The 22,455-nt window shown below is 37.7% G+C and overlaps 4 protein-coding genes across 6 annotated transcripts; 2 read left to right on the forward strand and 2 right to left on the reverse strand.

Moving 5' to 3' along the window:
- Positions 1 to 268: 268 nt before the first annotated feature.
- Positions 269 to 4,797, forward strand: LOC133859945 (uncharacterized). The gene is made up of 5 exons (XM_062295533.1): positions 269 to 819; positions 1,655 to 1,691; positions 1,805 to 2,041; positions 2,149 to 2,196; positions 4,114 to 4,797. Exons 1-5 carry the CDS (start codon positions 518 to 520, stop codon positions 4,594 to 4,596), a joined length of 1,107 nt encoding a protein of 368 aa, XP_062151517.1. The 5' UTR covers positions 269 to 517; the 3' UTR covers positions 4,597 to 4,797.
- An 872-nt stretch (positions 4,798 to 5,669) lies between these two features.
- LOC133859946 (glycerol-3-phosphate dehydrogenase [NAD(+)]) lies at positions 5,670 to 8,828 on the reverse strand. Its single transcript, XM_062295534.1, has 11 exons — positions 8,531 to 8,828; positions 8,375 to 8,451; positions 8,209 to 8,281; positions 7,925 to 8,142; positions 7,746 to 7,853; positions 7,299 to 7,362; positions 7,179 to 7,216; positions 6,968 to 7,088; positions 6,838 to 6,892; positions 6,710 to 6,758; positions 5,670 to 6,240 (listed from the first exon to the last, which is right to left on the reverse strand). Exons 1-11 carry the CDS (start codon positions 8,826 to 8,828, stop codon positions 6,058 to 6,060), a joined length of 1,284 nt encoding a protein of 427 aa, XP_062151518.1. The 3' UTR covers positions 5,670 to 6,057.
- Positions 8,829 to 12,615: 3,787 nt separating this feature from the next.
- Positions 12,616 to 17,233, reverse strand: LOC133860002 (mitochondrial inner membrane protease ATP23). Of its 3 annotated transcripts, none has more exons than XR_009898838.1 (6): positions 17,058 to 17,233; positions 16,776 to 16,897; positions 16,369 to 16,506; positions 16,194 to 16,277; positions 14,713 to 14,942; positions 12,616 to 13,327 (listed from the first exon to the last, which is right to left on the reverse strand). XR_009898838.1 is itself a non-coding variant. In XM_062295620.1 (5 exons), exons 1-5 carry the CDS (start codon positions 17,170 to 17,172, stop codon positions 14,808 to 14,810), a joined length of 594 nt encoding a protein of 197 aa, XP_062151604.1. In that variant the 5' UTR covers positions 17,173 to 17,232; the 3' UTR covers positions 14,573 to 14,807. The 3 variants fall into 3 exon arrangements, 1 of the variants encoding a protein (XP_062151604.1); XR_009898839.1 differs by having other exon boundaries at positions 12,616 to 13,334; XM_062295620.1 differs by lacking the exon at positions 12,616 to 13,327 and having other exon boundaries at positions 14,573 to 14,942; positions 17,058 to 17,232.
- A 2,081-nt stretch (positions 17,234 to 19,314) lies between these two features.
- On the forward strand, positions 19,315 to 19,818 carry LOC133860599 (uncharacterized). The gene has a single exon (XM_062296176.1). It carries the CDS (start codon positions 19,315 to 19,317, stop codon positions 19,816 to 19,818), a length of 504 nt encoding a protein of 167 aa, XP_062152160.1.
- Positions 19,819 to 22,455: the final 2,637 nt, after the last annotated feature.

Consider the following 22,455-nt stretch of genomic DNA (forward strand, 5'->3'; position numbering starts at 1 on the left):
AGATGCATGTAGTGACGCGTGCGTTCAAATACATAATTATATCAGTTTAATAGACTAGACTGGGTTCAAATCGACATGTAGCAAGTCCAAAATAACAACTTACTTTATGGAGGTGTGGGGTTTAAGGGTAGCCATTACCATTAACCACAATTTAGCAAGCTTGTTGGTGTCCTAATCTCCCTGACCCTACCACCATGGTTTAAATGATGCCAAAGTTACCAATGGTCCAAGCTTAGTGACCCCAAGTAAAAGCAGAGTAAAAGCAAGCAATACCTCTCTCTCTCTCTCTCTCAAGAGTCACCATGGCATAGAAAGAAGCTCTCATTCTTTTTTTCTCTTTCTCCAACTTTTTTCTAATTCCAAAAAGTTTAATCTTCTGGAAAAAAGAACAGAAAAAAGAAGAGAAATAAAGAATAGAATGTCGATCTGAGCCTATTCAGTCTTGACGAATTAAAAAAGAAAAAAGAAGCAGGAACTCACAGAGAGACAGAGGCAGAAACAGAGAGAGCAGAGAGAGATGGGTGGGGTGACGTCGTCCATGGCGGCCAAGTTCGCCTTCTTCCCGCCGAACCCACCGTCGTATAAGCTGGTCAAGGACGAGCTCACGGGCCTCTTGCTTCTCAGCCCCTTTCCTCACCGCGAAAACGTCGAGGTTCTCAAACTGCCGACTCGCCGGGGCACCGAGATCGTCGCCATCTACATTCGGCACCCCATGGCCACCTCTACTCTGCTCTACTCTCACGGCAACGCCGCCGATCTGGGCCAGATGTACGAGCTCTTCATTGAACTAAGCATCCACCTCCGCGTCAATCTCATGGGGTACTCTGAATTTAGCTACTGTCTCTTCATTCAAAATTTGAGACTTTTCGGTGCTTTCCTCTCGTGGTTTGGTCAGTTTTGGCATCTGGGTGTTCGAAAATTTGAGCTTTTTGTGCTTTGTTCTTGCTGGTTTTTGAGTTTTGGTAGTTCTAGTGTTTAAGATGTAGTTTGCATTTGGTTGATAGAAGTGGGAATTCTGTGTGACAAGCTCGGATTATTGACAATTAGCTGAAAATTGGGATTTGGTTGGTCTATTTGTAATTCTAGCATGATTTAATTTAGCATCTAGATTTAATTGGAAATGAAAATTGTATTACTTGAGTTGCTTCATAGATATATAAATCAATTAGAGGTTTTGTCCCTTTATCTACGTTTCCCACAATCTGAAGTGATTACTGCACCTTTTGCATTGTAGTTTGCTCAGTTGATCTCCAGCTGAATTGGGGAGTCGGTTCTGACTCGTCTTGATTAACCTATAGCTTAGAGCCAAAAAAAAAAAAGGGTTGGCGCCTTGGAGGTGTAGCTTTGTGAATGTAATGCAGAATAACTTGATTATTCTGTGTCATTACTGATTACTAACTTGTGCCTATTTCTAATGTGGATTGGCATCCCCATGCCCAATTATTTACAGTATGGTGTAATTGGTCCACTAGGTTCTGAGTGTGGGTGTCTTATTAGATTTTTTTATGATATTCTTTTTGATGAGTCAAAACTTCATAATCACATCTTATCTGTTGATGCATCTGCAGAATCAACAACATATTCTCAATTACAAAGTGACTAATAAAGCATGAAATGTCAGTTTTCTCATACAAAAGTGGGTAATTTTGTGCAGGTATGACTATTCCGGATATGGGCAATCATCTGGAAAGGTTTGTTGGAAATTTGAAAGTTTACAAAACTATCTTGTTCTGCAACCTATGTGGTGCAGGTGCTAGAAAGCTGAAAGCATTGTCTTAAAGCACTTTTCTTTTCTGCCTTGCAGCCTAGTGAGCAGAATACATATGCTGATATTGAGGCTGCATACAAGTGTCTTGAAGAAAGCTATGGTACTAAGCAGGAAGATATCGTCCTTTATGGGCAATCTGTTGGCAGTGGCCCCACTTTGGACCTTGCAGCTCGACTGCCTCAGTTAAGAGCTGTTGTTCTGCATAGTCCCATACTCTCTGGCTTAAGAGTCATGTATCCTGTAAAGCGTTCATACTGGTTTGACATTTATAAGGTAATATAGTTCTGTTCAGCTTGCTTTTCATATTTATTCAGGTTAATTGATACATCTATGAATTCTTTAATCTAATAGGATGCTGATTTTCTGTTGTTTGTATGCAGAATATTGACAAAATCCCACTGGTTAATTGTCCTGTTCTTATCATTCATGTAAGTATGCTATTCTAAATGTTTTCTGTTTTGTAATAACACATGCTATAAAAATCATTACCCATATGGATTTTAGATTTATAAGGGACAATTTCATAAATTGTTTTTATAAGTAAATCAATCTCATTAAAGAACGCAAGGGGGCGCTAAGTACACAAGAAGTATATAAGAGAGATCCTTAATTAGGAAGAGGAAGAAGAACACAAGGGACAAGTTCATAAATATGACCTAGTTGGCTCTTTATACGCTGCATATTGTCCTGTTCAAAATATAATTTGATATGGTGGAAGTTAACATCCGTTGTATTTAGTTTGAATACAAAATATAATTCTGATTCTACTTTTTTCAAAAATAAATCATATTTTATTCAACTTTTTCAAAAACAAATAATATTTTATTCAACTTTTTCTAAAATGTCAAACTTCGAAATTCGCAAACAGAATAACAATTCAATTCTGATTTCAAAAATGCAACACCCAACACACCAAGTAACCTAACGGTTCTGGTACATGTCATTTATCTTAACTCATTGACGCTTCTTAATTCCTATTCATGTGGCTATTTTCATAAGATCTTAACTATTGTTTTTCTGTAGGATATATCAAGTGTGGGAAAACATGTTTGCTTGGACTTATACCCAAAAAAAAAAAAAACATGTTTGATTGGACTTGAGGCATTTTGAAATTTTTTCCTTTTCTAATTTTTGAATGTCAGGTTGCATTTAAACAATCTTATTTCATCACCTATTTCAACTTTCATGTTTTCCCATGTGGGTTAGGTTCTAATCCAATTCTTATGAATCAAGTTTGATATGACAAGCACTGCTTTAGTATTGTTGCCTATGAAGGGGTTCAAATTCAAAGTTCAAAGAAGAAGATAGCTGTTGTGGTAGTAAGCACTGATTGCCAATTTTGGAGGATTGGCAATTTATACATATTTTGTTAACTATGGTTCATAAAAAGAAACATTTCTGCCTTCGAAGCACCCTTCATTACCTCAGTGAGAGAACTATGGGATGAGTTCTCTTATGAGAGGGGCCATAGTTGACATTTGTTTAGATATTGATTTAGTTGTGTTTCTGTATGACATTACTCTTTGGATGTTTAACGCAATGTCTAGCTTCCATATTCCGAGGATTTTATTGTTGATATGTACCTTTTGAACAAAATTTAAGATGGATAAAAAAATAATAAGTCAAAGAGGGAAAAGGATTGAGTTGTATACATTATAGAAAGAGAGTCCGTTCTAGTAATTTCTTTACTTATATTATTTTCATGTCTCGTGTTTGGGGGAAAATAATATGCGAGAAAATTCAGTTAATGTACAATATATTTTAAATTGTGCATCCATTCAGTGTGCATTACATTCAATTCAATGGGAATCGAATCCACATTTTTAGCGGAACACAATCAAGAATTGATTTTGCTATATCTAATGGTGTATATAAAGTGTCACGTCATTTAAAAATTTTAAATAGCGTGGCAACATTTTTACCATATAGCAACCTATACACCATTAGATCTGTGAAATCTAATTGAACCATGAAATGGAATGGAGAGGATCCTGATCCAGTTTTAACATGGAAAGCTTGGCATTTTTGCTGAAGTTGATTCATCATTTTTAACATCTCAATATAAGGCCAGTGTTAATAACTTCTTTATTCTTTGAAGTCTTCTAACTGTTAAAGATGTTATGGTTTTTCCTCTCTTAGGGCATTCATTTGTAAGAAAGCATTTACAATCACAAGTAGATTGCTTCCCATCGAGAGAGAGCAAGGCTCAGTCCGTTGCTTGTTCTAACGCGCAATGGCTTTATAAAGCTCAATCCGTTGCTTGAGGGATTGTTTGGTGGATGCTTCAAAGAAAAATAAGTGAAAACGATACCACATTAATCTGGGTCTTTTATATCCTTTTGTAGGGGACTTCGGATGAAGTTGTTGATTGCTCTCATGGTAAGCAACTCTGGGAACTGTGCAAAGAGAAGTATGAACCACTATGGCTTAAAGGAGGAAACCACTGTGATTTGGAGCTCTATCCTGAGTATATCAGGCATCTCAAGAAGTTTATATCAACAGTCGAGAAGTCTCCTTCCCAAAGATACAGTTCCAGGAGGAGCACAGACCAGTTTGAACAGCCTCGGAAGAGCACTGATTTTTTTGAAGTTTCAAGAAAGAGCACTGACAGGAGAGAAAAACCAAGGCAGAGCACTGACAGACCTGAAAAACTGAAAAATCTGTCTACTAATGTTGATAAGCTAGAGAAGTTAAGAATCTCTTTTGATCACCTGGAAAGGTCCCGGAGAAGTGTGGATTGCCATGAGAAGTCTCGAAAAAGCATTGACCACCAGTTGGAAAGAGCACGCAAGAGTGTTGACCGGCTGGATAGAATACGAACTGGGTAATTTTTCTTATAACCAGTTGTATAATTCATCTACGGGTTTGGTATTGTGGGAAATTTATTTGGGTTTTCTTTTCCTTTTTCTTTTTTTTTTCTTTTTCTTTTTTCTATTTCTTTTTAATTTATGGTTTTTCAGCTGTGTAGTTTGGCTTATTGCAGTTCAAAATAACTATGGTATGAAATGAGAAAGGGTCTGGTGTTACAATGGGTTCCTTCTTTCATTCCAGTTTGTGACTCCATTTTCTTTATTTTTTTTTTTCAGTTTTCAATCATTTTATTGATTATTAAATCTAGATTTACCTCCAATCCATTGTGCTCATAAGTAGAAAATATCACTTAATTGCAGGATACTCTCTATTAATGTGTTCATGGCATGTCCCTATGGTATGGTGAAAGATGTAAAATTGGTCTCTTTAATGTTGCAGAGTTATCTGTGTCCGGATGTAAAGATCAAGAAAGAACCAGTCATGGTTATGCTATAACTTGAAAATGACTTGTAAAGTTATAGTTGGAACGTCTAGAATTATTTATAAAATTCAGTTTTAACTATTGAGAAACTAATGTATGACTTAGTACTCAAGGCACCTTTATAATTCTGAACAAAAGCGACTTGTACTGCTTGGGGTAATAATGTACAAGGTGCGTGCTTGTCTGCCCCAGCAACATTAAAATTTTGCAGCATGGGGATCTGTAGTCATTCATGTGCTTGGAAGGTACCGTGCTCACTGCACGCCCATACTGAGCATTGAGGATTTTCCTTGTGTGAGCCTCCTTGAATGACTTTCAGGCATCAGTGAGACAATGAATATTTCTAAAACTTTACCGTATACAAGTTGCCCTATGAACCGATAAATTTACTCGTCTGCCTCATTACCAGTCCAGAGGTAATGCACCTGGATTATTCTTTGCTCATTTGGGTCACTGTAAATCTCATCTTGCATATTAACATAACTATGGATATTGGGCAAAGATTTCCTCCGGCTGAAAAAAATTCCTTCAACTCAGTCTATTAAATTGACATTTGTTCTTTAAGCATGTGATTATCACATACATTTTATATAGGATTATCGAAACATATATCTTTAGAGCACGTAATATCTGTTCTTTTATTGTATGATTTGTATACCATTGAGGAACAAGAGAACAATGTCTGTTGCCGAACAAGAGAACAATTCAAATATACCAGACAAAGTGAAAAAGAAAAAAAAAAAAAAAAAAAGAAGAAAAAAAAAGTACATAGTAGGAACTTTGAGAAAGAGTTAATTTCCATCCTTCGTCAATGGAAACGGCCTGAAGTTTGCTGACATGCCGCGTCTCAACCCTCAACCTTTTTTTGCTTTAGTGTTATATATTTAGGCTAGTCCAAAACTTCACCTAGTTCTCTCTTTCGTGGTTGATGCATAACTGAAGATAACTACTGTCATAAATTCTGTTTGGGAAATATATGGTTGTATCCAAGGAACAGTCAGCAGTATTGGGCAGAGCCATCTACCAGAGACAATCTGGGTGTGCGCTCACTATGTGCAACTATGGCTGATGGTGGAAGATGACCAATGCAGATCTCATGCACTGACGCAAAAAGTGGAAACAACTCTAGCCATCCACGGTGGCTTAGAACCTCATAAACCTCTCTAGCCGTTGAGACACCCTTCAAGACAAAAGAAAACTAGATAAGTAGAAGAAACCAGGAAGTATTCAGAGTCCTTGATAGCTGTAATTAAGAAATGGTTTTCTGGGACTCTTTTTTCTTCTAATTTTTGGCTAGGGTGTTTGTTTTCTGGAATATGTACAACCGTTGTTAGTCATGAAATACATCCTGCCCTCTATATTTTGCAACTATGAACATGGAAGTTGATATGGCATTTTGGAATTTCTTTCTTTATTTCCCAGTCAGAGTTATTCAAGGTGACAAGAAGGCCGTTGATGTGTGTGCATTTATAATACAAATCCTCTACTTCCCCTTATGTTGTAATTCTTGATTTCTGAAGATTATGCACGTAAAACTGTTAAGTTTATCTAGTCAAGTGTTCAACTTGTTAATTCTCTTTTATTTATTATTGTTTTCTTTGGCCAGAAGCATTCAGCACTTTGTTATGGTTAGTTTCAAATAAAAAAACCTGTAATTTCTGGCCCTGCAGCATCTCTGCTTCAAGCTCATCAAATGACCTGCAGCCAAGGAATAGCAAGGTCACAGGTAAACTTCATTTATGAGATGAAAATTGTGCACCAGATAGACAAGATTAACCTTTTCCCTCCATTCTTTGCAAAAGCCTCTGCAACTTTTCTGTTTCTTCCTCCCACTGCCACACGATATGGTTATAGTATAAGCAAAATTATGCTGAAGGAGAATTGAAGGAATCTATTTACTTCCTTACAGCATGTTGTAATCAGATCGGCAACGCCACAGCTCTCAAAGAAGGTGGTATCCTTAACAGTTGAAAACAACAACTTGGAAAATGCCTTCATCTCTCTCAGACCAATTCTCATGATTGCAGCCTAAGCATACATAAACAGCCAAGATGAATAGCAAAGACAAGGAGACACTGCTTAGATACCTTCTAGCAGAGACAAGTATTGTTTACTCACTTTTGTGTTATTCCCCATCTCCAAGCCATCCACAAAACCTGTCCCATTACTGATTAATTCCTCCATTACTTATTAAATTTATTTAAAGGAGAAAAGAAAGAGCTAAGTTGTACTAATAACCTGCTGCTAAGGCCACAACATTTTTCAGGGTCCCGCAAAGTTCGACTCCTTCCACATCTTGGACCTATTTACAAACAATTGCAAACAAACCATGTCTTAGATATATATTTGATGTACACTTAATCATACCCAATTTATAAGATAGCGCTTCTAAAAGCTATTAGTCCGACAGAATACTCTTAAGTCAATTTCTTTATTCAAATTAGGATTGTCAATTTTTTACACGACTCGCAAACTCGACACAAACCAAACACGAAATTTGTGGGTTAGGATTAACCTATATTGCCTTATATTCATGCATCGACACGACCCAAACCCAATATGCGAACACGAATTGCCACTCCAAATTCAAATCAAGGTTTTTGTGAATGATTGGAATCATAGTTCTTCACATTACTTGCTAAGTAATTCACAAAATCAACTGAACAATGTGTGTACTGCACTCACAGCTGTGACTAGGAAATAGGGAGTACTAAAGAGTTGAACCCATTTCTCTGCAATCTGTCTGTTCCCTCTATATCCAACCGTAGCTTCACTAAACTTCTCCACAGCAATCTGCATAGTGTAGCTTCTAGTTTTAGGAAAAGCAAATGACCAAAAGAACTATTGAAAATTGTATTAACTACCTCATTAGCAATATTTGCCCCCATTAGGACACAACAATTAATCCCCAATTGCTGGGAGATGAGAGTAGAGATCATGCATGGGCCTTCCATCTTCACCTCCATTCCTTTGATGAGGGAAATAGCCTCCACATCTCCCTTAATTTTCCCAACAAGATTCTTGCATATTCCCTCCATAAATTGATGTGGGGTCACAAAAACCAACATGTTTGCATCCTTTACTGCATTTTAAATTGTAAATGTTAATTTTAAGCCAGGACACTCAGAAGAAAGCAAGAAACCATTACCTGCATTTTCAAGGTCTGGGTCTGCAACAACATTTTTTCCAAGCTTAATGCCAGGGAGATATTTAACATTTTCCTGTTAATTAAGAAACTAAAAAGATTAAATATTGGAACAACACAGATATAATGATATATGATAATGATGTAATGCAGGTCATAAGGTGTTTACATTGGCACGGTTGATGACATCTGTGAGCTTCTCACCACTTGGCAATGTTTCCTCATACACCCACATCCTCACTTCATCTGAAATTTCACAGGAAAAGTTAAATTCATATTGGGTTTTCATTATACATACCTATTATTGAGTGGAAGACATGAATACCATGGAAAGAGCTGAGCTTAAGCGTGTTGGAGGCAATGAGCCTGGCAGCCACACTGCCCCAGTTGCCGCTACCAACAACGGTGACTTTAGACTTGTGAGCACCTTCGTCGTTTGAGAATTCGTTGTTGTGTGGCGCGGCGGCTTCATCTTGTGCTGTTTCTTGGGCTTCCATTGCTGGAGCCATGAGGGGAGAGAGATATGTGAATGATCTGCGGAAGCGAGGAAGCTTAGGAGGAGGTGGGAGTGAGAGACGAAGGCGAAGGCGAAGAGTGAGTATAAGAGGAGGAGGCAGAGTCATGGGGGCGGAGAAGCCATACACGTTTCGTGAGAAACTATGTGTATCGTCTTAAATCTTGGCGATCTCATCTATGTCTGTTTCTGGTATTTTGTGTCTTGTGTGAGGTGTGCCTTCGTCGAGAGGACAATCATCCTCTCCATCAATTATTTTTTATTTTAATACGAAATCTAACGGTGTAGACAATTAAATATCTTTTTTATTTTTTTTTATTTATTTTATTTTTTTTAATAATATGATGGAGACCATAGTTTAATATGTTCCATTTAGTTCATTTTCTTAATTAATATAATAAGAAAAATGCTTAGGATATTACAATAATTTTCTTACAAATTGACGGAGCAGTTACAATCAAATTTAATTATTTTTTTGATTAACGCGATAAGTGTTACGTGGACTTACAAACTAACATGCCACTATAATGTCGATCACAATCAAATCTAATTCCTCTTCAATTTTCTTACAAATTGATATTACAATAAATGTTATGTGGACTGCCACATCAATTTATAATAAAAGTTATAATATCCTTATTAGCACTAAGTATAATAAATTTGGACTATCAAAAAAATAACATATAATAAACTTGGTTGTGTATCTTGTTTGTCTCAATTTATTAGTGTTATGCTTTTTATACAATAAACAAGATTCTTAAGAAAATTGTTTGACTTTTAAATATAGATAAAGAATATCTTAAATCGATCCTTACCATTTTATATTTTATTGAGAATTTTATATTTTACTTGATTTTCCCTTTCTTTCTTTCTTTTTCTTTTTTTCTTTTTTTTTTTTTTTTTTTTTAAGGAAAGATAAATCTTTCATTGATCAAAGAAGGGTACAGAACAAACTACCATATAGGTGTACACAACACACCTTCAAACAAGTGAATACCCCACCTGAGCCAAAAGACTCAGACCATTACAGACAGAAATGCTACAAATAATGAAATCTAGCCAAACAGAATGATACATCTACGGTGACATAATCATTATCTTTAAAGGGAGTCGGTCACACATTCTGTGCAAAAAGCAATGACTAGATTGATTAGCACAGAACACACTGCCAAGAGAACCAACACCAACAAACTACCCCTCTGGATCAACACCAAGGGGACAACAACTCCATCATTAGCTCACAAGACTAAGGGGAAAAAACAACAAAGACACAAACAAAAAATAAAATCAACTACAAATGCAATGGCCGGACCATTTCTCCCACTTCCCCTTGTTGCGCAAACGGTTGGAATCACCTATTAAGACTCCATAAAAATCTGGAATTGGTCCCTGAAACACGCTCCAAAACTACACCCAAAATAACGCCCTCAATCAAGCACTGTCGGTCCTGATTAAGCGCCGCACGTCGCCCCAATGGCGAGATAATCGGTGAAAAACAAAACTGCCAAAGAAACCGCCAATCCCCGTTCCCCTAAACCGCCGTTCCAAAGGAAAACCTTAGGCCTCCACTGCTGCAGAACTACCACGAAAACACAACTGAGCTATTTCGTTTCCGACGTGGCAAACCAAACCAGCAACGGCAGATCAAAGCCTCCCATACGAAATCAATACTGTTAGGCCGGAAAACCCATGGAAGAAACTCAAAACTTGGACCAGTGCGATTCTTCTTGCAATTGCGTCTTCGGCAAATCCAGCCAAACCAGCAGCAAATCACGACCTCCTAGTTAGAGATCAGACCTCATGCGCCACGAATCGGGAGAAAAAACGTCCGCCATTACACCCTACTATGCGAAAAACCACGTCTCTGTCTCGGAAAAAGACAAGATAAAATACATCAACTTCACCTCAATAGTTGCCGACGACACCCAAAAAGAGAAAATGAAACTTATTTATAAACAAGACCGAAAATAACCTACTAGGGTTCCGCTCCCCTCCTCCATTATCATGCTCAAAAAGTTCTTACTCACAGAGAAAAAATCACCAGAGGGGAGAGCATAAGAGTTCACGCTATTTTTATTTTTTTTCCATTCTTCTAGGATGGATCATATATATATATATAAAAAGAAGGCAAGTCCATTCATAGAGGTAGTTTAGAATTACACACGTGTATTGAACCCATCGTCTTTAAAGATGGAAACGTTTTTAACCTGCGTGCGTTTACTTTAAACTGTAAGTCGTTTTGATTTTTAACGTGTACTGAACCGTGATCAAGTGAACCGGTGCGTTTTTCTATATCATGTTATTACACACTGATCGTCTCTCTGTCTCTGTCTGGCGGAGTAAGCTTTCTTTATATAAAATGTTTCCATGTAAAATGTTTTGTCAAAAAAATATTTGTAAGAAAAATGTTTTTTTGGTATTTGACTCGTATGGAAAATGTGCAATAGCAGAAAACGGCCGGCGACTTCCGACAGTTTGAGAAGGAGAAGTTCAAACTCAAAAAATGATTTATGAAATTTAAAAACAAAAACCATTTTTCGAAACTAAAGAAGTTTTTTTGTCAAATCGATATTTTATTTTATTTTTTTGTTTGACTATCATTTTTTGTAGCACCAAATAACAAAAAATATTAAAAATGCCGAAACAAACAAAGTCTTAGATTTCTTTTATATTTTTTTTGTTTTTTTTTTGTCAATGTCAATAAATGCTATTTCATATTCTCTAATCTTTTTATGTTGATATGACATTGACGATCTATTAATCATTTTTTTTGTTCTTATTTATTAAGATTAATTTAAAAATAGATTGAGATGTTTCAAAACGCACGTGAGACGTAGGTTCTTTTGTTTCAAAATGTTCATTGTCGGTGCTTAAGTTAACGCAATGAAGCTTTTACGTACGTACTAGTATTCTGACTTTGGATTTTCACGAATCACGAGCCAAGACTGCAGTGACACACGAGTCAAAAAATCGATAAAAATCCATTATTTGATATTTGTTCTGAATATTTGTTTGAATGACTACATAATATAAAATGTATATTTGTTTCTACGGGCAAACCTTTGTCTTTTAACGGTTGAACTTTCTCATCATCACCGAATTTTCTAAGAAATATTTCTACCACATTGACAAAGTTAAAAAAGTGCGCTCAAAAGTAGGAAGCAATTTTAAGACAAGCAATGCAACGTTAACCGCATCTGCATACCCTTAAATACATAAATAAATTCATCAAAACGACATCATTTTTATGTTTAATACTCATCATGGATGTTTGTATTTTCTTTATTATTTTTAACAACATTATAACGTCTTAACTTAATTTTCTAACACTAATTCAGTACTGAAGAGTTAAAACCAAAACTTACCTCAGCGGCAGGAGTCGTCCAAATCTTGGTAAGTACCTCATCTCTAAATCTTGAAACGTTTACTCTATTGTTATTTCTGTAAGAATAATGATTCAATGCCACCTAAATATACAACTTTTTACCACCTTGCCTATGTGGCAAGGTGGTCCCCCACTATTTTTTGAGTTTTTTTATTTTTTAAAAATAAATTAAGGTGGAGGACCACCTTGCAACATAGATAAGTTGGTAAAAAGTTGTATATTTAGGTGGTAGTGAATCATTACTCTTTCTGTAATTTTTAGTGTTTTCTTTTTCTTTCTTTTTTTTGTATTATTTTAACATATATTGAGCGACAACATAGGTAAGAGAGCAGTAAAATATTATGAAAGACGGTCCAAAGCAAATGTTAGGGTGATTGAGCAAAGCATATGATATGCTTCAAAAGTAACGCAAACCGAGTCCGGTGCGTGCCTTTTGGAACATGGGCAACTAGAACTGTTTATGCATGCGCAGCCAACTAGTGTGCCTAGAAGGAGAAGGAGAAGAGACCGCTTTCATTCCCATTGCTTTGTTTAATCAAGCAAATCCCATAATGTTGCCCCAAAAGAAGCATAAAGTAGTACATTTCTCTTCTTTCGGCCATTTTCAGTCAAATTAGTGAGTGGGCTATGTAATAAAGAATATAATAGTAAGAGAGACTGCCGGCCTCTAGCCTCTAGCTTAGTCAATTTGAATGATGCAAGATTTGAAGACTAAGATGGAGTGGTTGCATATTGAAACTGGACCCTTCTAGAGCTTGGCCGCTTCAATCTTCCTGGGTCATGTTCTGGAGGTTGGCAATCAAGCAGCACAGATTTCAGCAAACAAAAGATTTCATGTACAAGCTCTCCGGTTTGCTGAAAACTAGAATGATCTTTTTATGAACTTTCTTGAATGTGTTCAGTTGCACAGAACTGAGACTATTTGAAGCTGTTGCAATTATGTGGAATTTTCATCCATTGCCTTACTCATAGTTGTGCCAACAGAAGCCAGTACAAAAAGATGTAAAACACTAACAGCTAAATAACTAGTCACTACAAGTACAAACAGATAGCTCAGCAGAGGAAACGAGAGGGAAGCCTCACTCAAGGGTCCAGCTTATTGTGCACAGGCCGCCGCCTGTGAGGTAGAGAATAATCCTCCGACCACCACTGAGGCACTGGCGCTGGCACATTTACTTGTTTCACTCCCATTTGCTGCTGAAGATCCTGTAACCTCTCCACACCTGCAAGCTAACCAATGTACTGCTAAGCTTAATGCACATAGGAAAACCAATGCATAAGAGCAATCTATTTCTACCTGAAATATGTGGTCTAGCAGCAACCGTGTGGTATTGACCGAGAAAGAAGAGGACAATAATCATCCTAAGCACCAAACCTACCTTCATCTTAATCCTTCTCCATACTCTTCCCTCCTTCCAACTTTCTCTCTATGCTATAAAACACTTCTTACTCTGCTACATTCGTACCGACTATCCCTTTATGAAGAGGATAAGACTAAGAAAGGACCCACTAATGAAAAAAATAAAGAAAAGAACAAAAATGCACTTAAATAATGAAAAATGGATCTTAGGTGAATCTAGCTAACGTGGTAATCTAAAAAGAACAATTCTTTGGGCTTGTGGATCTAACACGTCGAGCATTTATTTTTGTTCTTTCTTATCAACTGTCAAAAAGAATAAAGCTATATGGATATCACCACATGGTTCATAATCTTGATATAAAATGGAGCCATTACATTGTAGACGACTGAACGCTAGGATCAGCCAGTCAGCCAGCCAATCAGCTAGATGGTTCGATTGGCAACCGCACAAATGCAAAAGCAAGCACACATGAAGAAAAGTTCATTTCAAAACTGCAGCTATCGTGTCTATTGAAATTTCTATGTATCTCTGCCTGAATTTTTTTTCCTTGCATCTCAATGGTACAGCATAATCATCTCTGTGAAGTTGGCAGACTTTGTTCCAGCCCAACATTTTATCAACTAAATTTGGCTTCTCATGCCTAAGATTAATAAGCTATTCTCTTATGAATAATGACTTCCCCCCAGAAATCACAACTGAGGCAGTTGTTACTTCAAAAGGACCTGACACATACAAACCACGTACACCTTCTATCTCCTCAATCAGGTCAATAATACAATTCAGGAGATGGTTTCAGAAGAAGGTTTCAAACACAAGCAGAACAGTAAATGACTGAAAGTTACTTGTTTAATTTCTAAAGGAGGAGGAGAAAGTTGCTTTTCTTATGGAGTCAATATCAGCAAAACATGCTCAGTATGCACATCCCAATCATTATAACATGCATTGCTTGAATGACAGAAGCATTCCATCAGCATTATAACAAAAATGTGTGCTTCATCTGATCGAAAAATGCAACAGTAAAAAAAATGAATTCTTATTTTTTAAATTTGTCTTTCAGATTAACATTAATCATTGAAATTCAAAAAAAAAAAAAAAAAAAACTAATCATTGGTGTAATGTATAACATTCAAAAATTGTAAAATTGTCTTTATGCAGTTATATCTCAGAGACAATGGGAAAAAAATTAAATAAGATGAACTTTCTGATTGACTTATGTCATATCAACTTAAAAAATAAGGGCATATTACTCTCTTCGAAGCCAGTGCTGCAACAATACCCTTCCTACAAGAAAAATGGAAGGGGACAGCTGGTTTAGCATTTGGCAAGTAGTGATCATCATGTTTCAGGGAGCTCTGTCAAAGGGCTGTGTATCATTGTAACAAACATCCCAGACAGCTTCCATGGCATCCTTTGCAGCTGCTTCTGAGCAGTAAGGGTTAGCAATCACTGATTTCATGACTCTTCTTCTCACGCACTCCTTCAAATATCAAAATGAAAACCCACAACTGGATTAATTACATGTAAAAGAATGTCTAAATTACACTAGAGAATAAGAGTATTGCATATGCTATGAAATTAATTGTGAGTTACGTATGCCTAGACAGTTTTACACCTTTAGTTCACCATTATGAAAGATCTGCTTCTTTTCAATACCTAAAAGACAATGGAATGCTCCAATTGGCGAAGCATGCTTGAGCATTTCAAAAGTAGTAATCGCTAATAACAATCCAACAACTTAGCATACACACATGCACACAGACACAACACACACTGCACACACAATAGAGAGGAGGGAGGGAGGGAGAGAGAGATGAATTATGAGTAATGTACTCCTATGATCCTCAACAGTATACTGAGAAAAAAATTAAGATGCTTTACCCTTCTAAAGGTGGGGAATGAAGATCTTTGCTTACGTAATACCAATAACATTAGAAAGAATTCCTTCTCATTGAATTTCAGCAGTAACACAGGTCATTTCAACAAGCCTACATTGTTCTCTGAAGTAAGGTAGCATCTAATCATTGTCCTCACTGAATTCTTCAGCCAACAGGATGGTTGCCAGCTGATATTGAAATGGGAACCATAATGATAACTACTTCCATGCTAGGGAAGCAGAATAAACTTTAAAATTCCACCTCTCCTATAAAGATTTTACCTAAGTTACAGTACTTGAAGAAAATATGCAATAAAGAGCTTAATAAAAAAGAGTTCTAATAGTTAATCCATATACTCAGGTTTTGGGTCTACCCAACATTTTAATTCGTTTCCTTGAGGAGCACCATCATGTCTGCTAGAAAATTTGATACACTATTAACTATGTATAAATGTAATGGGCACTCGGGCCTTTTATATGAATATTTTAGCTGCCACAAAGCTCGCACGCATCTCATGTGGTTTGAATTTAGCATACTGTATCCAGTAGCATTCTCCTTTGAAAACTGTTAATACTTTTCATTTGTAATTCGTGATCCTTTCATTTGTAATTGGAAATTTCAAGATTCAACAGACTTTATTTTTGCTGAAACACCTTACTACCCTCAAACACAAAAGTTGAAGTCATCTCTTCTTTGCTACCAACTTACAACCAAATGTTTTGGCCTTTGCAGACATCAAAATTGAAAATATTGCTACAATGATGAAAAGAGACAATTCAATGTTATGATCTAATAAAGATGGGAGAAGAGTAGTGAAAGAAGATGTTATTTAAGACGTAAACAAAAAATATCACTTGTTCATGGCCTCGTATATTCATAAAACCCCGCAGCAATTCCCGCTTGTAGTGGCAATCACCACTCAGATGACCAGCCCGAATCTGTTTCACATAGATAAAAGAATGTTACTAATTTGATGAAAAGAAAAAATAATCTAAGGAGTAAAAAATTTCCATCACGACTGAAACAAACCTCACTACAAGCATGGTGAGCACAATTAGCCCAGTCCAGGTTTGCAGCACGACAGTCATCATAAGCATGAATTAGCTCATGTATCACCACTTGGTTGACCTCATCTTGAATGCTCATGTGATTACTACACACCATAATCTAAAAACAAATGCATACAAAAACAGCAATTTAGCAATTAATGACCATGTTGGGTGTACAAAATTCAAACTTTTTTATACCTAAAACACTATGCTCGCATAGAATGAACATTCGAAAACCCAATACCATAATTTAAGACTGCTAAAACAACAAAACCCCAACTACATCGGAGCACAAAATTTTAATCTTTTTTTTTTGAAAATTTTAATCTTAAAAGCTTAATCTCAATTATAAACCCGAAAGTAATTCAATTGAACAAACAATAATACCCCTTCACCGCGAACGTAACCGCCGCTAATCAGCTTGTCGCAATGGACGGCCTTGATGAAGTTGTCCCCAACCACGCACCCCGCCTTCTCCAAATGCTCCATCAGAAACTTCACCATTGGACCTGTCAGAGCAAAACCCAAGAAATGAATGAAGTCCGTGGAACAGATATTCCCTGTTTCGTTGCCCGGAAAATCAGTGGGAAAAGAAAAGAAAAGAAATTGAAAAAATGTAATAAAATCCTAAAACCCTAAACCCTAATTAGAGAAGAGGTTTTGAAGTACTTCGGAGACTCCGCCGGATCATGTCTTGGCATTCCTCTATGGACTTGCCACCGTTGACGGCGGAGGAGAAGCTTCCGGATCCGGATCCGGGTTCCGGGGCGGTCTCCTCTGCCATTTTCTTTGTGTGCGTGTGAGAGCTTGGTTTGTGTAACAGTGTTTTTTTGGTGTCTTTCCTCGCGAAGTGATTGGCGGGTCAACGGTCGGTTCGGGTTTTTTTTTGGGTTGGCGCGGGGGGGCGGGTGGGGTTAGGCTAGCTGGGTACGGTTCGCTTCCGTTCGATGTAGGTTGGTTAAACGGCACAAATTTTATTTGCCGTTTTTATGATCAGTCAAAATTCTTTTGCCTTCGAGCATAAATCTGCAGCAATGCTCTAAAACCATTGTAAATATTTAATTAATATAAGGCAAAAATCACGTACGTATAGCAGCTTGTATTTTTCCTCTTTAAAACATATATTTTGCTTTTTGATTAGCTATTTCTAGGCCAGCACTCCTATAACTTATGTATTCTTTTTTTAATCATTTTTCTCTCTCTTTTTGCTATAGTCATTTCTCTCTCTCTCTCTCTCTCTTCTCTTTTGGTGGTTTAAGAAAATGAAAAAAAGAAAAAAGAAAATAAAGAATTAAAAAATCTTTTCAAGTTTGTATTGAAAAAATAGTGAAAAAAAAAGTAGAAAATTGTGCTTTTTAATAGCTAAAATGCATAGCATTTTTTATAGACACTCTTAGGATCGATTTGACAATCGATCCTCTAGCTACCATTATTCTTTTGTTGGAAGATCGATTATTTAGGTGGCTTCTAGGACAAGAATAGGGCTTTGTGTATTATGTGTGCATAAGATACAAGTGGGAGGTGCCACATTAAAAATTGAAGACGCGTGACACACCAACTTGCGTCTTCAAAATGGTACGGAACACAAACCAAAGCCCGGGAGCATTAGCGAAAAGATAAAAACTTAAAAAGGATGAGGAGAGGAGGTGGACTTGCTTTAAGCTGGAAGTATATATATTAGGGATCATATACTTCAAAGGAAATATATATATTCAGTGAACTTCACAATGTATATGACTTGATATAGATGGAATCATTTTTCGTAGTGCTTAACTTGTGTAGGTAAAATCAGCCTAATGAATGCAAAATCCAAATTCACCATTTGTGCCTCAAAGATTGTTTTGAGGTCCGAGAGGATTAGCTAGGTCCTCAAGTCAATCCACAGGAGGCTTGTTTGGTGTTATTGAAGGTTTGATAAGATCCAGATCGGGTGTGCAATTGGCAATTAACCTCGTTGCACCTGATGTTCATCTGTTCAATAATGCTAGAGTTGTGGCTCAATTTGTCTCGAGTGAGTGCTATTCTTAATTAACTGATTTACTAATAGGTATAGAGTATTAAGTATGTCAATTCCTGTTCACGTGTATGTATATAAGAATATATAATATAGGTCAACGTACTCTAACACGATTGACCCATTTAATTAAACGTGTATAGTTTGAGTCGTATTAAAAATTGCTAATCTTAAATGTCGCATGTCGAGTTTAGGTTGTATCAAGGCATAAATGTAAAACTATATAGGTCAACCATAATCCAACCCATTTAATTTAACAATTAGATCTCCCAATCTTAACACGCTGATTTCATGTTAAGTTCGCAAGTCATGTCGAAATTGAATTGACCGCCCTGCATGATGTTAATTAACGTCCATAGATAAAATGGTATACTAATATATAATAGTAGCTTTATGAAGAAATTGGATATGAAAATTAATCCTAATTACGGTCAAGGTGGGCACAATAGGCCCTTTTTTGCTTGTTAATTTTTATTATGTTTGTAGAGAAAAATGTTTTTAAATTTGAGGAAATTAATTGTACTAAATTTAATTACAACCTGGTGTATCTAATTTGAACCCTTCTAGATCCGAGTTTAGCCCGTGTAACAAAAGACCCGGGCCAATCGTCTGAAAGCCACCCAAAAGACCCTCCTCCCTCTCCTATCCTTTGTCCTATAACCAGAAAAGGCAACTAACTTAAGGGAAAACCAAAACCAGAACTATCCCTCTCTCTTCCTCTCCTCCATACATTTCCCTAGCTTCCCTCCCACCCCTCCCACTATATATCCCCTTCCCATCTCGATCCTCTTCCTCATTCTAAGGTGCAGTGTTTCTCTATATAACTTAGAGAAGTACTGTAATCTCTAGAATCCACAGCAAATAAATACACACACAATAATTCAAACACAAAAGAAAAAAGAGTACTTCGAAATGGCACGTCAAGTTGTTGTTGTTTTGGCTCTCATCTTCGTTGCCATTGCTGGGGCTGCTGCCGCCGAAACTCAAGCTCCTACAACCACCCCCACGGCCTCGCCGTCGCCGAAATCATCGCCCACCACCCCATCATCATCACCACCAGCAGCCTCGACCCCCCAGTCATCTTCTTCAGCCCCACAAGCCTCAGCCTCCACCCCTCAGGCCTCAGCCTCCACCCCCACTGCCTCCTCGCCTCAGGGTTCAGCTACCTCTCCCACCACCCCCTCTTCTTCCATACCTGCAGCCTCACCCACCCATGACTCCGCTTCCCCCCCCAGCAGCGACGCCTCCTCTCCACCGGCCCCTGGGAGCGAGTCCACTCCCGTAGATGGACCCGCCTCTGGGCCTGCTGGTGATGATGCCCCTGCAGCTGCACCCTCAGGCAGCGGCACCACCGCTCTCAAGGTCTCTGCCGCCACTGGTGCTGCCTTCATCGCTGGCTTCTTCGTCTTCATGTAGTTTATATTCATTAATTCTTTGCGTCTGCATGTTCTTATTATTTATATCCATATGATTGATAAATTTGTGTATTAGTTTTTTTTTTCAATTCGGGGGAAGCCATTTGATTATTAATTAGGGGACTATGTCTGTTTATTCATTGAATAATTTTTTGAATTGAATGTGTATGTGCTTTTTTGGGGTTAAAAGCATTTTGAGAGGAGCAGGATCGAGAATTCATTTGTTGACATGCATTCTTAATATATAAGCTTATAATTAATTCCATACTATTCTTATTAATTACTATTTAATTTAGATCTACGAGCCAAAAATTTACCTTTCTTACGAAATCATATGCTTTAGCAATTCTTTTACAACTTATTGGCATGTGTTAATATATGATTGGAGCTATATATATATATATATATATATATATATATATGATAAATGAACGTAAAATCAGTACATATAATTGGCCTAAATTATAAATCGTTCTCTACGATATAAAAAATTAATCCGAGATCCTCGAGGCACGCCAAAATATATAACAATTTAGTCATTTTTGTCAAATTCCATTAAAACATGCACTTCACGGATTCTGCTAGTGTGCCACATTATCCTTAATATAATGGAGTTCGTCAAGTGTTTGGACAGGAATTTGATTGCAGTGATTAAATTGTTATTTTAGCCTGCCACGAGGACTTTTGAATTATTTTTTATACTGCGGTGAGCGATTTGTAATTTAAGCTGACAAGAATAACTAATTTTATATTTATCCTTAAAAAAAATAAAAAATAAAAAATTAACAAACCCAAACGAACTACTATAAATGAGTCATATCATTAATGCATAGAAAAAAAGAAGGGGCGAATGGTTATTTTGTAGTTCAACCTCCTCCCAACCTGTTTTGGGGTGAGCTGATCATCCTCAAAATAATTGATGGGGCGGTCCATTCCCAAAGTCTTAAAGGATGGTCAACCACCTCCAAACTTGTTTCGAGCAAGTTGACCACCCCCTCAAGGCTATTCTTATTTGCTGTTTTGAGGATAGTTTCATTACCACCTAAAACAGGCTACTAGAAGGTGACTAAACCACCCATCAACAAGCTTTAAGGGTGGTTCAACTATTCTTCAACCTTAAAAGAATCGTCAACCACCCCATATCAGACTTGGGGTGGTCTAGCAATTTCAAAACATCACCTTACCAGTGCCCTACTTATCTCCCTTTAGAGAGAGAAGCTCTTCCCTCTCTCTTAGTAGAGCCCTCCCTTCCCCCCTTGTGAGACATCCTTCCGCTGATGGTGTGGCCATTAAGGGAAGTAGGGTTGGGTCTTCTTCCCTCCCTTACCCCTTCCTTGTTCCCTTGTAGTGTTATTTTCTACTTGTTGGTCTCTCTTCCACCCATGAACACAATGTGACAACGTCAACCCTCCCTTTATTGGCGTCCTATGCTCCTCCGCCTAGGGGTGTGCATGGGGCGAGGCGGGGCGGGGTGGTTTTTTGCCCTTTTTGGCCCCACCCCACACTCCTGCGAGTTGGGTAAATCCAACCTGTGCATCGCAAAATTTAAGAGAAATCCATGTGGTGCGGGTCTGTGCGGGGCCGGGGGGGAGCGGGTTTGGAGAGCGGGGCAGGTCTTTGGATTCTAGCTCTCGCTTCTGCTCAAGACCTCCAAAAAAATGCAAAATCAATAAGTTCCCAACAATCAAAGCCAACAAAAAAAAGGAAAACAAAAGAGCAATGAGATGCAGATGATAATCCTTTTATGATATGAGAAATGAGAATATGAGATGTAAACAAAACTTGACTCGGGGGTTCACAGTGACGTTGAAGAAGATGAATAGGCAAAGGTTAAAGAAGATGGAGAGGCGAATAATCGTAGATCGGTGTCGGCGCAGCGTGAAGAGAGGAGAAAAAGGCTGTGTGGCATAGGGGACAAGTGACTGTGGAACTCTCTGGAACTTCGAAGAAAAGAAAATATAAGAAATAAGATGGGGGGCGACGCTAGCTAGGGTTAAGAATTAAGTTTAGTGTTTTTTGTTTTTTATTTTTAATTTATATATATATTAAAATGGTGCAGGGCGGTTCAGGTCGGGTCCCCGAGATTTTGAAAACGCACGACCCGCAAACCGCACCGCACTGCAGGGTTTGCGGGAAACACGAATGTGAACTGCAACTTTTATGCGGTTTATGCTGAAATTCGAGGCGAGGCAGGGCGGTTCCTACGGGTTTTGCACACCCCTACCTCTGCCAACCGCTCGCCTTGTCCACAACATAGCATCGTGCCGCTTGACACCTCCATCTCGAAACTGGCGTGGTTCTAATTAGATCGAATTTTTTTCAAAGCTTAATCTACTTTCCTCTGTCATTCCCAGCCTCCAACATGACCGTCCACTATCATCTTCAGCCTCTTAGTTCCGTGCCGCCGTCCTCCACTCCTCTACCTGTAGCCCACGCGCTGATCAGTGCCCTTATCCACCATTCCCCCGGCTCTTCCTCCACCGGCCAGTTTGTTAGGCTTTTATTATTATTATTATTATTATTTTTCTGTTTTCTGTTTTCTTTTTTTCGTTGTATTTATGTTGCTATCTTTTGTGGGTTTCCATATCCCTATTTTTATTTGGTTTGTTTTAGTTGAGGAGGCTTTTTTTTGTAGCGT

The sequence above is a fragment of the Alnus glutinosa genome, chromosome 2 (assembly GCF_958979055.1).
Source record: "Alnus glutinosa chromosome 2, dhAlnGlut1.1, whole genome shotgun sequence".
Classification (NCBI taxonomy): domain Eukaryota; kingdom Viridiplantae; phylum Streptophyta; class Magnoliopsida; order Fagales; family Betulaceae; genus Alnus; species Alnus glutinosa.